The 15,858-nt window shown below is 40.2% G+C and overlaps 1 protein-coding gene across 7 annotated transcripts in view; it reads right to left on the bottom strand.

Moving 5' to 3' along the window:
- The window catches only part of NGEF (neuronal guanine nucleotide exchange factor), a 63,392-nt gene that overhangs the window by 32,786 nt on the left and 14,748 nt on the right, over positions 1–15,858 (bottom strand). For 3 of the 7 annotated variants that reach the window (XR_014526794.1, XM_083505649.1, XM_083505652.1), the window contains exons 2-4: positions 11,736–11,825; positions 8,927–9,266; positions 6,134–6,263 (exon numbers count right to left, since the gene is read on the bottom strand). Coding sequence is in view for 5 of the 7 variants with exons in the window: in XM_083505649.1 (XP_083361775.1) it covers positions 6,134–6,263; positions 8,927–9,191 (395 nt within the window). In the remaining 2 variants the exon portion in view is untranslated. Of the gene's footprint in view, positions 1–6,133; positions 6,264–7,499; positions 7,826–8,926; positions 9,267–11,026; positions 11,139–11,735; positions 11,826–15,858 lie in introns of those variants that run through there. The other 4 variants (XR_014526793.1, XM_083505650.1, XM_083505651.1 and 1 more) reach the window with 3 other exon arrangements.

Genomic DNA, 15,858 nt, shown 5'->3' with positions numbered 1-15,858 from the left:
AATTGGTATCCACTTGGGTCAAGTTACATGAACAATTTAGCTGTATACTGGTATTGCCTGAGCACACAGTTTGACCCATATTGTATGTGCAATTGAGAAACAAGGGGTGGTGGTAAGGTTAAAATGATTTTGCTACTTGAGGGGTTTGGCAGCTCATAAAAGGGGCAGGGCAGGGTGGGTTGTGCATTTGGATAAGTTTTATGTTCCAGTCAGCTAATTTTAGTGGATGGAAGTAAATATTGGATGGTTAAGTTGAAGAAATTTCAGTGAGGCAGCCCTAGTAATATTCTTGCTGATGGGAAACTTGAGATTCTTCACCCTAGGCCTAGGACATGATAATGTGGGAGGGAAAACAGAAAGCATGAGCATGTGGGAACATTGTACATTTCTTGAAGCATTATGTATAGAGGGGCATATGTGCATGCCCAAGTTTGTGGGTAGCTACAGCCTAGTACATGGTGAGTATTTTAAAAGAGGCCCCATGGAACATGTGTACTCTGTATCCACGGGGCCTCTTTTAAAGGACTCACCCTGTATGAGAGACAGAGTATGAAGAGGCCAGGGATTCAAAGTAGATTTTCTTCACTTGCTCCCACAGGAGGCAGTGATGGCCACTAACTTAGATGGCTTTAAAAAAGAATAAGACAAATTCATGGAGGAGAGCGCTATTGATGAACGCTAGCTAAGGTGGCAGCAAACTCCGCAAACAGATGCTGAGCAAGATGCTGGCCTGCGACCCACGGCTCTGAGAGAGAGCCAAATGAGGTTCCTCCTAGCGGACAGGGACAAGGACGTAACTGCCTCAGTGGCTTCCTTTTTAATCTCCATCCAGAGCCGTCTTTCCCATAGGGCTTAGTTGCACCAAGGCGCCGCCTCTCAGGGGCGCCCCAACAAGTGGGGGAGCTGCGCAGCTTTGCCGGCGACTCCCCTTTCCCTGCACTCCCACCAGCTGCGTCCCGCCAACCATAAGGCTTATGTAAATTATGGACAGGTTGAGACAAATTGTGGTGGTAGACCTCAATCCTTCAGCAGGAGAACGGAGCCAGATTTCCACTGTCTTTAATATTTGAAAAGGGTGGCTCAAAGGAAAAGGTTGTATGAATCTCTGTATGAGTAATTAAAGGTTCTGTGACTGGGAAGTAATTACTTATTTTGTAGCACATATTGAATTGTACACTCACTGAATATGGCTACTGTGCTTCTTGATTTGTACGTTAATTCAATGTAGATCTCCATACAGATGCTTGGGCTTCACTTACACTGATGAAGGTACCCAAATTCTTTGTGTTTCCACAAAATATAGAAACTTCAAATTTGGCAGTCAATTCAAAGCACTGATTACTAGAAAAGTCTGAAAAACAGCATTTTGGTCTAATGGTCTAGTCACAAGATATGAAGACTCCCTCATAATATTGCCAGCATTCCTGCAGAGATAATGCTAAGTCACATATATGATGGAAGATAGGGTTGTGGGAGTCGATCCTGATATTAGAACCAACCTCAGATTATAGGCATGAGTGAAGCCGTGCAAAGGTTATGTAGAAAGGAATCCTTTACTAAATAAATGAATAAACCGAAGAACCAATTAGATGAACCAGGAATCAACCTGACTGCAATGCATAACCTGGATTCAGTGTCTATTACCTGAATTTGGGTTTTGAGGAGTACTGCATAGGGTAATGGGAAACGGGTGTGTACAGTATACCACTTCCTTTCTGAGGTAAAAGAAAGCAGGAAGACTTTGATTAAGCAAAAGTAGTAATAGAAGTTGTGTGCTAATGGACTGCCAGCTAAAAGGGAAGAAACAGTAAAGAGGAAGAAATAAAAATGTGCACAGTAGAAGATTGGATTTGAAACTACCCAGGTATCTGTTGAAAAACAATACAGCAAAATATAGCAGGATCGTTTCCAATACCTAATTTAAAATTATTTAGACCTTGGATACTTGATCTCTTTAAAGATTCTATCCCATCATTGCATTTGAACAAATTACTTCTAAAATGCCTTATTACTCCTTTGTACCACAAATGGATAATAATGAATTGTGACGTTATTTCTTCCAGTGTTATCATCCAGTAACACATTTTTTGAGCAAAGTGATCAGTTAACTTTAATCTCTGCACTTGAGTACACTTTAATGGAAAATTCAATTCACTGATGCCTAGTTTTTACATTTATAACAATTCAGTGCATCTGGCCAAGTTCTTTAACAATGTGCTGCTAAATTGGTTTATGTACTATTAAATTGGTTGACCTTTTTACGGTTTTGTAATGCATTTTTTTCTGTTAAATTCTATTATACATAAATATTGCAGGTTAGATAGCAGTCACCTCAAAAAAGTAATTAAATTGGTATAACTAGTGCTTCTAGAAGAATGATTGTCTTTGACTCCAGATCTACCCTACCCTTTTATGCAAAGCCAAAGGCATCTCTTTTTGCATGATCTTATCCCACAATTACATGATATATGAAGTAACTTGTCAGTGACATTAATGTGATAGTCTACCCATCCATAATAGATTTAGGGAATGAACATAGCTCTCAAGAGTAAGGCAGAGGTGGGAAAGCTGAACTAGCTATGATGCTCTTGCTTGGATTCTGTCCTATACAATTGCTTAAATATGACCTATATAAATAATTCAGCAGAGAAGCTCAAAGTCTCCTAATAATTTTCTTAATACATATTTTAAAATCTTCATTTATTCTCTCTCCCCCCCCCCCCCAGTGATTGCATGTAAATCCTTAAGCTCCTTCACAATTCGGCTACTTCTGACATCAGTTCCTGTGTATTTCAGGTATGTGGGATTTTTCTTTCCAATGCAAAAGTGAAACTGACAGCTTATTTACATTTTAAAATCCTATTTACATTTGCTAAATGTAATTTGCTGTAGCTCTCTTAGCTGTTGAGGTTAGTTCATTTATATCTGTCATGATATAAATTTTTAGAAGGGGTGGAAAAAACACCCTACAAGGTGTTAAAAACTTCCTCTAAGGAATTTTCATTCAAACCAAGAGGAAATATATACCTCAGATTATGCTAAAATATTTGTGGTGGGTTTTTTGTTTGTTTTTTTTAATGAGAACATTTCCATCTACATCATGTAACAAGAATCGTTACTAAAGTCAGCCAAAAGCAGAATTTGGAGGTGAATTTGGACAGTCCAAATCAAGTGAACCATCTAAGGGATTTTGAAGGACATTCCTACAGGACATTCCTTCCTACAGCACATTCCTAGCCCCTTTCCTCCCTTTCCTGCTAATTTAGGGACTGGATTAGGGAAACTGCAGAGGAGAATCAGCTTGTGGGAGGCAGTTCCCTGCCTGCCAAGTCTCCTTTCAGTTGCCCCTAGGCCATTTTTAATCATTCCTCCTAGCTGTCTTGTTTCTGAAACCTGAAGTAAACCCTGCTGGAGGAAAGCATCCTTGTGCCTCCTCCCTCTGCAAGAAAGGAAATGTTAGAAACAGATTTGCCAAGATGGTGTACTTTAGTCCTTAGTCTAATGAACCTCCTTAGTGGGGAGTGGGTCAACTCATAACCCTATATTGGCACTGAATTTTGCCTTCAAGTTCAGGTCAAATTTGGAGACTCCTGCTTTTGCAAAACATCTGGGGAATTATGTGGAAAGAAACATTTAGCTAGGGATATATAGCATAACTTTATTGGGAAGGAGGATTCCTGCATACTTAATTGTGGCATTGCCATTTCTCTAAATAACATGCAGGAATTTTATATGGCTAATAGCATTTTTCTTGTCCTTACTTTTTTGTGGGCAAATACATTATTAAAAAAAACACCACAAGAGGAATCAGCTTTTTCTTTTGAAGGCACTGAGGGTTTTTTTTGTCTTTAATTCAAGGCAGGGACAGGCGGTTACTGGGCTGGATTTGCAGTAAATGTGACATGCAGCTAAAGTTCTCTGGACTTGCCAAGTATGTATGAACTTTGGACTGTTTATTCCTGTAACTAGTCAATGAATCAGGAACAGAAGATTTTTAGGGGGTATGTTACAGGGCTTCCTTACAAGGACTAATACAGAACTACCAATTATTTAAAACAAGTTGTGTGTGCAGTGCCAGAGTATAGTTAAGATTACATTTATTTGCAACACAATTTTAAAAGAAAATGATGGAGGGAACAGAGGTGAGGCAGATGGGAGGGGCATGGGAAGTGGAGTTTTGATCATCATTTGACCATTGGGCTTAAGACAGCAGAATCCCAATCCGGCCTTGATCTTGAAATCAAAGCAAAACTTTATATGTGATAGGGATCAGATATCTTTAAGATGCAGCAGCTTAAAGACAGAACATGTTCATGTGGTCACAGACACTCATATTTTGACATCTGAAATGGAGAAGGAAATACTGCATGGTATTTTTATCTACAAAATGCTTTATTTTAGGATTAATGCCCCCGGTGAATTCAATAAAGCCTAAGTCTGCTGACCTTCAGAGCCCTTCAGAGACCTTCAGATATATATCATGTATTTATCTTTTAGCTGTGTAGGCAGAATTTGTTTATTTTTTGCTTCTTTTTTGCTGTATTTTAACTTTAGGCTTAATAGTTTCACCTAGTGTGCCAGTAAGTTAATGGCATTCTGCATCGTAATGGTGTAACAATTTTGCAAATATTTGAAATCTTTAGTAATTCTTTTTCAAACAACTACTCAAGAATACAGTAGCCTTGATACTACCACCCTCTGTTGCAGCAGTAGTCAGAGTCCCATTCTCTTCCCCTTACTAAACAGATAACTGGGACATCATTATTTTATCCAGTTGTATGCGACTTTGGTGGCTTTTAGCCATGAAGCAGCTTACAAATCTTAATACAAGGTGATTGTACTCCATGACCCATAACAGTCAAGAAGTGGTGTGGAAGGGAACAAGCAGAGTGTTGCTTGCACTCATAGAACACCCACCAAGTGACTGGGCACATGGAACTTCTCCCATGACCAAAGCAACCTTTCCTCATAAAAGAATTGATCATTTTGGTTGCCTTTTTCTAGACCTTTTCCATGAAAGGAATTAGAAATGAGGTGGGCAAATGGTTTTATTCAAAGGACGCGAGGAAAACTCATCCTTTTTGAGGATTCCATTACAGTCAAACCTTGGGTTAAATATGCTTCAGGTTGAGCGTTTTCAGGTTACGCTCTGCGGCGACCCAGAAGTAACAGGACACGTTACTTCCAGGTTTCACCACTCACGCATGCGCAGACGCTCAAAATGACATCACAGGTATGCGTAGAAGCGGCAAAACGCGACCCATGCACACACAGACAAACAGTTGCATGTTACGTTCTACTCAGGATGCGAATGGGGCTCCGGAACGGATCCCGTTCGCATCCAGAGGTACCACTGTATTCCAGTCTCAGCATAGATTTATATAATGGCATTATGGTATCAGCAGTATTATTTTCAGTTCCTTTCCTAATGATCCTTAGCATGGGATCTGCCTTTTCCACAGCTGCCACACACTGGGTCAACATTTTCATCGAGCTATAAAGCTAACATTCTCTGATTGTAAATAGATGATAGGCTTGTCTGTGGCCAACACTTTGTTCTGCAATGTATGTGGTCTACAGAGGTTGGGGAGGAGAGGATAGTCCATGAAGAAGGAACTGCCACTTCCTAAACCAGAGGTTTTCCAACTGTTTTGAGTCTATGGCTCCCTTGACCACCGACATTCTTTCTGCGGCACCCCGTGGAGCTTAGAAGCTTGGCTATGTCAACCCTTGCCTGCAGAGCTGGCAGCCCCTCACCCTTTTTCAAACACCCTTCCTTGTGGAGTCTTTCCTCATGCCCAGAATCCATTTTTTGTCCCATACTTTTCACAGAGCTTTCCATAGCTGTACCAGGAAGGCCTCTGGCTCCTGTGCTACCTCTCTTAACTGGGGAGAAAGAGCTCTACAGCAGCCTATAGCCATCATTATCCAACAAGGGCTGCATAAAAAAGAAAACAAGCAACTGATGCCTGTACATATTTATAGAGTAATGGAAAAATTAAACCTGCAGAATAAAGTAATGAATGTGAAAGTGCTGCACGCAATTTGACCAATCCATTTGATACTCATTTAAAACCCATTTTATCTTTTTTTTTGCCTTCTGTATCTCAACGGAAATTGCTTTCTTCCTTACCTTTGCAACCATTGTTCTTCTGCGGCTGTCATATCTCGTTTTACATGTAGAGACAGGCCCTTGTGAAATATGCGTAACAATTCGTCTTTGTTCAGAAGCTCATTTCTGGTATTACCATTTTTTAGTGAGGCTTTGAAATAAAGAAATAAATGTTTTCTGTCAGTTCTATAAAATATTTGCAGTTAAGAAAAAAGAGAGGTTGAGAGTTTTGTTTTGTGGCTGATTCATTTCTTCACAGTTTTGTTGTTGTTGTTGTTGTTTTTTACAAAAACATGACTACTTGATACATATATATATATATATAGGTAAGCTTGTGGCTGTTACCTTGCAGAAATCCCAGCCCTTAGTTTCCTGGAAGCTTTCCTAGAACTTAGTTTCATTATTGAGAAAGAAGGCTCAGAGATATATTCTCAGGCATTGGCTTTAAATTAGCTTTTTGTTCCAGGAACAGAATGATAAAAGTCCTACATGCTTCCATCAAAATGAGCCAGAAAAAGTTCCCACAAGAAACCAGACATGATCTCATCTGATTCATGGCTGTTTGTTAAAATTTGGGAGGATGGGAATGAAAATGATGCACTTTACCATTTTACCAGCATAATGTACTTTGATGTTAATATGCATTTTTCCTCATTTGTTGCACACTTTCGTGTCTGATGGATACACTCACGTAGCAAGAATATCACATTTCGCAAATGCAGTATTTTTTATTTGGAAAATGTAGCATTTCTCCCAGACAGTGCACTGATTGCTATTATGGTTGCTGCACTGAACATGGTTGTATGAGCATTTTTACACAGGATTAATGGGGGGATCAAGTAAATTTTTTTTGTGAAGAAATTAGTGATAAGCAGCCCAACTTTCCCCAGCTATTTGTTACATAACTATATTCAGTTTACATACAATTACTAGTTACCATTCTGCCTTTCTTCTGTGACAAATTTCATTCTGTCAATGGATTGTGGAGCTTTTTCCTGTCTGCCCTTCTCTACCCTCTTCTACCTGCAAAGTGTAAATCCTGAGCCAGTCTGCTATTTGATGTATGAGACATTTGACCTTGATACTGGGGCACATTATAGCCAGGAAGCAGCTGATTAATCATGCTGCTACTTCTGCCCTTTCAGCCTTTTCACTGGTTCATTTGGGTGGGTGGGATAGGAGGACAAACCCATAACCACAACTGGCTCCAGACTGCTTTCTCTCACCAGAACCCCAAAATAAGAGGGGGGGCAGGTGAACACAGAGCCCATGTGCAAGGGGCAAATGCCCAGACCCAGTTCTACATAAACAGAGTAGGATCAGCTTGGCGCAGTTCTGTAAACAAACAATACATCAGATATCTCAAATGTAAGATAAAAGAGCTCACCCATCGTTGCTGTCCGTGTACTTTAGTTATTGCCGCAAAATGAGGTTCTCCATATGCCCAAGATTTAGGCTTTACAGGGACACACAGTACCCATTGAGGTATGAAGGCTGAAGATAATTCTCTGCTAGTTGTCTGAATAAATGTTAGCTTAGGTGAAAGAGAGATTCCCTGGCTCTTCATGAAGTCCTGTTACGTTCTGAAGACGTCATGAATTCCTCTTCTAGTTCTTTAGGTGAGTAGCTGCTGCTTCAGGAGTGGAACAGCAGAGAGTAGGTAGGACTGCAACTGGTCAGACCACACAGATTTAAGTTGTAACTTGTAGCAGATCAGCTTGTTTTCAAATAGATTCTGCTGGGACTGAAACAGGCAGTGATGTCCTTCTTTACAGTTGTTATGAATCTGTGCTGTGTGTAGGTCACATTCTCCTCATCTGCACCAAGTTTGGTGCAGAGGCTCTCTTGAGCTCAGGTGACTCGATGAGAAAATCTGTTTTGTTAGCCTTGCTGTATACTGCATTCACTGGGTGGAGAAATGTCTGCCCTAGCATACAAAAGAGCTCATTTTGTCCATATACCATACTACAATGACTGGAGCAGCATATTAAGTAGAAGTTTTTAGTCTTGTGATTATCTGCTTGGAGAAAGGGAAGATACTTGCCTTGTGTGTTATATTGCAAGAAAGAATGGGCCCAGTCTTCTGTGAGAGGGCATTAGGATGGGGTAATTTGTTATCTAAGCTCATTTCCAGAAGGAGAAACAAAAAACAGCTATCTCTTTGGTGAGAAACCCATTTCTATGCCAATAAAAGTTGTCTTTACCTGGTGTCAAAGAAAAGTTTATTAGCAGAAGCACAACAATCATCAAGATAACGTAGAGGAAGAATTTTGAATGGCTAAAATGTGCTATAGGCAAGCTAAGTATTATTAATTACTTTGCTGTGTGGTTTAGACAACAATAATCTTGTTGTGTTTGGTTCTCGGGACTGCAGTCTAAACACACTTATTAAAGAGTAAGTTCCATTGCACTTAATGGACTTGTGTGTAAACTTTTCTAGCATTGTGCTCTTAATATGTCTCTTGCTCCAGCAGACACTCCCATTTGTATAAAATATTTTGCTTGTTCTTGCTGTTCATTCCTTCTTTAGTTGTGGGTCTTGCCAACCAAACAGAGCTTCATTGTAAGTGAAATGGCATCAGATCTCATCCCGTTTGGCTTCCTCTCTTGTTTTTGCAGTTTTAGACTTGCAGCAACTTGATATCCAGTAGGTGCAGCCAGTGTATGAAGGCAGGGACCCAGATTCTAGAGTCTTAAGAAGTCTCTCGCTGTTCTTCCTGTAAACCCTCTCCCCCAACCCTTGCTATATACTTTTACCCATAACTCTCAGTCTCAATGGGCAAAGAAGGGAGAGTAACTACTTAGACTACTTACCTTCAACACTTTCAGTTTGAACCTCTCTGCTGCTCCTCGCTTTCCCTCTGTTCCGAAGTCTGAAGGAGCGGTAGTACCTGGAATTTCTTCGAATCGGAATGTAGTGCGTCGGTGATTCCTTCTCAGTCACATGGTCAGAAGCCTCTGACTCCTCATTGCAGATCAAGTCCACGCATGATACTGCCTGCGAAGAACTATCCTTCCAATGACCATGGACTGATTTCTTACTGTGTCTTTCCACCTCTTCTAGTTCTTCTGTCTCCATGGCAACAAGTTGGATTGTTTAATAACACCAAAGCAGACAACGAGGAACCTTTATAAATTCCATCAGGTCTCTTGGCTTTAGAATTAAAAACAAAGTGTAAGAAAGTTTATTTAAACAGTAAAAGGAAAATTTTCATCTATAACAATGTAGAATTTCCAGAGGGGAGACATATTAATCATTCTGTTGCAGCAAAATGATCAGTCTTGTGGCCCCTTAAGTACTAACAAATTTTATTATGACCCAAGCTTTCATGGACTAAAGTCTACTTCATCAGATGCAGGAAGTGTAATCTTCAGCTGGAGATACATAAACACACAGGATGGCAAGGGTGAAGGTTAGGAGATGTTCCTGATTATGGTTCATTGTTATTGGCCCAGGTGTTATCAAACTGTCTGAAACATTAATTTAAATGTTGATATTAGAGTTATCATGCTTTCAAAAACTGCATCGGGACATGATATGTCATGATCACCTTGAAAAACTATTCAAGCTAAACTCCAAATTCCTGTGCAATAGAGTTATTTTTGAATGGGAAACACTTGGTCTTCCCTGACGCCCTTGAAGACACAATTTTACACTTTCATTTAAATTGTCTATTCATATGGTACAAACAAAGAACAAAAATGATCTAGATGGAGATTAGTAAGTGCAATAATCCCAGAACCTGACCCCTTATTCTACCCTAAGGAAAATGCAAGCATCTCTACACAGGAAGGACCTTTGGCACCTCCTCTTTCCCCTCCAGACTGACACCTGCAGAACTGGACAGGATCCTTTAAGTTGCCACAGCCAGCTCCTCAGTGAGGTGGTGGCAACTGCTCTATAGGCCTTGCTGGACTACATAAGGTCTTGGTTGACCCCAGCTATTAGCTGAGACAACACCTTCCAAAGTTTTGTCAGTGGGGCCCAGGACCCTAACCTGTTTGATCTGTTTCCTCTTTCTTTTGGGAATGTACAATCTCATTGAACAGCTCACCTCTTATATACCCAATTGATCTCTATGCCCTGCAGATGAGAGCCCCCTGCAGATAGCATCATATCAGGAGTTCTCCGCTCAGCATAGGAATCAGGCCTTTTCTGTTGTGCCGCTGTCATGAATGAGCCAGCCCTCAGGGAAAGTTTGCAGCCAGCTCCCAGTGTAGGAAGTAGCTAGGAAGAGAGAGGGTTAATCTCTCAAGGCAGGATGATTATAACCGAGAGCCAACTCCCCTGCTCTTAGGAATGTCAACTGATAAAATTGCGGAGAGTCAGCCAGCTTGCCAGCGTGCTAGTGAAGGACAAAATGCAGGGCCTAGAAACGAAAGCAGTTCAGAGAGCGGGAAGGACCACAGAAGTACTGTTTCAGAGAATGAGGAAGGGGTGGGAGCTGGCCCCCTTAGTCCAAGGTATAGGTGCATGGGACAGAATACGTCACATGAGGAAGTTGGCTGTTTCTGGTCTCGCTGGAAACACCCTCCTTAGAAGGGACATCTTTGATTTATAGACGGATGGCTGTGATCGTGATTCTGGTGAACTCTGTTTTTGCAATAAATCTTCTATTTAATTAACTTCGCTCGTTTGCTATCAAGACTCCCTGACAGTCACCTACCCTTTGGAATTCACTTCTCTTAAATATTAGACAAGTGCCAATAAGTGCTGTCTTTTCAGTGCCTCTTAAAGACCTTCCTTCTTAAACAACCCTTTTCAGCTGAGCTCTTTCCCAGTTTGCATCTCTACTAGAATTGTTTTTAAGGCATTCTTATAGCTTTATCACTTGTTGTTTGCTGCCCTAGGCTCCTTTGGGAGAAAGGGTGAAATATAAATTTAATAAAAAATAAAGTTTTATTATTGATAACCTTGTGTGAGATGTTCAGATTGGTCATACAATGAACCTCACGTCTGATCTTCTTAGCTTATTCGCAACTTCCAAATGCTGTGGGGTGGATATATTATTGTAACTGCCATTCTCTAGGAAGAATTGTCAGTAGTAGCTGTCAAGCCTCAGTATCAAGGATAAGAAATTTAGCACATTCCTAATTCAATGTCATTATCAAATCCCACCCTCCAAGCAAAAAGATGTCATTGATTTCTCAGAGCTTTGCCAGAGTTTGTTTAGGGCAAACAGGAAGCTGTTTTACAAGACAGAAAAAATCAAGCTAGTTCATAACTCCTAACTAAAACTGGATCTGGAGCAACAGGGCTGTTTAATGTCTGCTGCATGTCAGCCCTTTCCACATATAGCCCCACCAATGCATGAAATAAATATCCTCCTTGACTAGCTATGACCTGTTGTTGCTCATCCAGTACCTTGCAAAAGCTTCAGATACAAACAAGAAACTGTTATGCATTAACTTATTAACAAGACCCACCCATCCTGGTTCTTACAACTCCCTTTCTGGTTTTCAATAATCTTTTTTGAAAATTAAATATAACAGATTTCCAGTAAATATATAAAACATCAAGAAAAAGCTCAGTATACAATTACATCAATTATACATCTTAATTGCCTAAGACTATACACACACACACACACACACACACACACACACACATACTAAAAATTACCTTTTAAATCCAGTTATAATCTAAACAGCCAGTCTTGTTTTTAACGTTTGCCAATGTTCAGTTGTCTGCAGAACTTGTTTCTTTCTGGACCTGTATGTAAATATAGCTCATTTCAGACATCACACCAAGCTGTGGTTTCAGCTAACGATAAATAGTCTAGGATTGATCAATGGTCTGAGTTTCCCTACATGCATTAGGTAAATAATGGCATAGAGCTGCTTGCTTTTTTTTAAATCCAGCTTCATAAACTCACTCCTGTCTTGATGATTTAACAGGTGTGGTCGGAGGTGGGTGGCATCAAGTGACCATCTCCTCCTCCATGCAGGAAAATGGTGGCACCCCTGGACCAACCATGGCCATGCTGAGCAGCAAATGCCACTCCCCCAGAGCCCCAGGTTAGCAGACATTCTGTACCTCAGTCAACCTACACCTGCACACATTCACCCACACTCACATGCTGAACAGTTACAGATCTCAATAATTCCTTGGGAGATATAAAAGGCCACATTACAATACTGGCAGCTTAACCCTATGAGACTAAAATCAAATTTAATCTAGGATTATGCAGCATTTATGTAGCAGAACAAAACAAAAATGACATTCATTGTCCAGAATAGGCATAAAAAACAAGAGGATTGTGTATAGTGGAGAAAGCACATAGTAAGAATGTGCAAATGTGATGGAAGACTAACAGTGCAATCCTATGCAGGCTCACTCTGGAGCAAGTCCCATCAAGTTCAGTAGGCCTTACTCCCAAGTAAATGGAAGTAAAAGCATCCAAACTGAGGACAGGGAGGCCAGCCTTGTTTCCAAAACAATATTTATTGTGACAAACAATTGCCACCATTGTCATATTAATGCTTTGCACATAGTGGGTTGTATCCAACCACATTGTGTACATAAGTTAGTCAATTTAATTGAATAGATATACTCTGAGTAGAACTGAAGTTGGATACGACTCAGTGATTATTATTTTTTACAAAAATTAAACGAGATTGTGGAGTTTCGGAATAGTAATCAAGCTTATTGTCAATTTCCACTGCATTCAGTACTCTAGGAAGCCACGGGTAAAGGAACATAAGGCAAGTAAAAGACTCATTCATACAACCATTTTGGCAAAATGGGGATTTGTTGAAGCCACTCAAGCTGAATTTTTTTAATGCTGTGACTGGCCTTGTGAATTTTATTCTTTATTGAGACCATAATCTTTCATCTCCTTTTTCCACTCACATCTTGAGAGGGCTTTCATACAGTAGCTAGGCATCGGTTGATGGAACCTATTGGAGCATTCACAGGATGAGTCACCATGCCATCCGTCAGCTTGTGGTGGCTTTCATCCTGTTAAGAGCGGCGGTAGGATATGGCAGCCCAAAAATGTCCTCATAGGAAGCAATACGCTGTTGCCTGATTGAGTAGGTGAATTGCACTGGCATGAAGGTGCTACATAAAGACTAAAATGAATGATGTGCTTTCAGAAGAGACATTTTGCTTCACCTCTAGGAAACAAATAGTGCTGAAATTGCGAAGATGACTCATTAACAGTGTAACAGCTCTCAAGAGAGGTGAGGAGAAATGCAGCAAGAAGAACAACAGGGTGCAGCTGAAGGGAGTATAATATTCCAACTTGGAAGACTTGGAAGCATTAGCCTTCTGGGGGTGGAAATATACATGATGCAAGATCTTTATCTTCAAATGTAGATTGCTGTCAAACCACAGTAAAAAAATAATGAGGGAGGGCAGAAGAGGGGTACTGAACTCTTTTTTTCCATTATCTGTTTCACCACAGCCCTGTTGCAGATATTAATATTGTGCAGTCTGAAGCAAAAGAACTGACTCCTTTTGGAAGGCAACTTTGTCCCGAATCATAAAAATATTATTCAAACTTTACTTGCAGAACTTTCTTCATAACAGAATTAAAACATCCAATGATACATTCAAACAGTTCCATAAGACATATGCCATTCAAAGTCATAGGCTCAGCATCTTACAAAATATGAAATAATCCAAACAGACCTATAAGTAAAGGTCTCTCTCTTTCAACATCCATTTTGCCTAGATCTGTTTTCCTGGAGAGCTTCATTTAAATCTTCCTTCCATGCAGCCTGGGAGAGAACAAAGAAGCAGCCACCGCCTTTCCAAGATGGCAGATTTGCAACTCAGTACCTTAATCACCTGATCTAAGGTTACTCACTCACGTGTTAGCTAGCAGAAAGCAACAATCAGTTAGTTATCAACTCACCAAGAGCTCAGAGCGCTCTTCTTGCTTTTCTAAAGCTTCAGTGGAATCTCCCTATGTTAAATCTTTTCACCAATAGATAAACATTCCCATTTCAATGTCAATTAAACCAATTATACTTAACAAGCCTCTCCTTCAAGGTTGCTTCCCTAACACAACCACCCCTAGCCAGTAGCAGACATCATATTGGGAAAAAGTGGCTGGAGGAAGGAGTTGCAGAGTGAAGCAGAGGTTAGCTGCTGCTTCACTGGAAATCCCTCAGTGACTTGCATTCAAAGACAAATCTACTGCTGTCATATATAATTCTACATAGCTGAGGGGACCTAGCTTTACTACATTCTCAGTATGAGATCAAAAACGGAGAGGGCATGTCAAAGTTGGTCTATTGCAAAGTATGTGTCTTATATCAGAACAGCATTCAAACAAGTCCTCTGCAACAAGGCAAGAAATATAAACTGTTTTGTGATAGGGTTTCCTTGGCTGTGTTAGAAAGAAAATAAAGCCGGGGCTTTGTTTCAGCCAGAACTTGTCGGAACTCAGTTTCAGCACCTCTCAGTTGGGTGCCATTGCCATTCTAAGAGAACGAGGGTGGTACACAGCATACGCATTACTACCAGAGCAAATGCTAAATTGATCAGGTCACAGGAACAATGGAAATCTAAGGAGGCTCAACAATAGAATGTTGGACAGAAGACATACTGGATCAAGCAAATATATATTATAGATATGAAAGCAGGGGAAATCTGGAAGACATTTTTTGAGCTATTTGAACAAGAGACGAAAGCAGCATTGAACTGTGGTTCTGGTTTAGCCTCACACTGATTTAGCCTTTCCCTCCCCCCCCCCCCCACTTCAAATTCCTCTATTGTTGTTGATGTTGGTGGGACATTGAGTTAGGACTGGCCAGGGATGGGAGATGTAATTTTATGTCTACACTTTGTGATATGTAATTAATTATTTATTCTGATACTTTAAAAATTAATGAAATTTGTCATTTAAAAAAAAAAGGCAGAGCTCCCTTTGCACCCTGAAAATATGACTAATTTTTCCAGAGAATGTGTTAATATACAAGGAGCAGAATCAGAACTTTATGGACCAGTAAGCTGCATTATTTTATTGTGAGGAGAATGAACAGAACCCCCTCCTCCGGTAGCATATTATGACATTTGGAGTGTTCTACTGCTTATACTGCATTTGGGTTAGTAATCCTGTGCTGACAGTCATACTGAAATGTTCTTGTTGTTATTCTAGAATATACAGAGAGAGGCTAATAAGGTCAAATATTAATGCTGTGCTGAAGCAATGGATGAGGAATTTGAAGAATGTGGAGAATGTATATGCTTTACTGTTCAATGAAAGTATTGCTGTATTTGAATTGGCTTCCTCTTGTCCATCAGTTAAAACATCAAAAGGCTTATAATAACTCTATAAAAGGACCCCTTGAAGAAAGACAAAGTCAGGTGCATGGATGTGGAAAACAAAGCATAAGCTGTCCTTGCTTTCGGAGGAGGAAAGTGGCTGGATTTCAGTTACTAGAAGATCTTCATTTGATTCATACAATAGTGCTATGTCTGATGGACAACTAATTATAATCACTGGATTTAAATTACTTCAACTCCATTCATTTCAGAGGGTCTGCTCTGAAAATGACTTATTTGGATACCATCCCTGGGAATGTGTAAGTTGGGGTCCTGGAAGGTAAAAAAACAGGGAATCCCACCCCCTACATAGCACCATAGCATGAGACATCTGACTTCTAAAGTTTGAGATTAGGCAGGAAGCACTTCTTCTAATCCCCAAATGGATTGGTACACTTGTCTCCAATATGTGCAGTGGCCGGGAATTAGAGTCTGCAGACACACACCTCATGGCACACAACCCCAAACT

The sequence above is a fragment of the Podarcis liolepis genome, assembly GCF_965112155.1.
Source record: "Podarcis liolepis genome assembly, chromosome: 5".
NCBI lineage: Eukaryota > Metazoa > Chordata > Lepidosauria > Squamata > Lacertidae > Podarcis > Podarcis liolepis.
The sequence above is the reverse complement of the archived record's forward strand: the minus strand, read 5'-3'. Positions and strand labels throughout refer to the sequence as shown.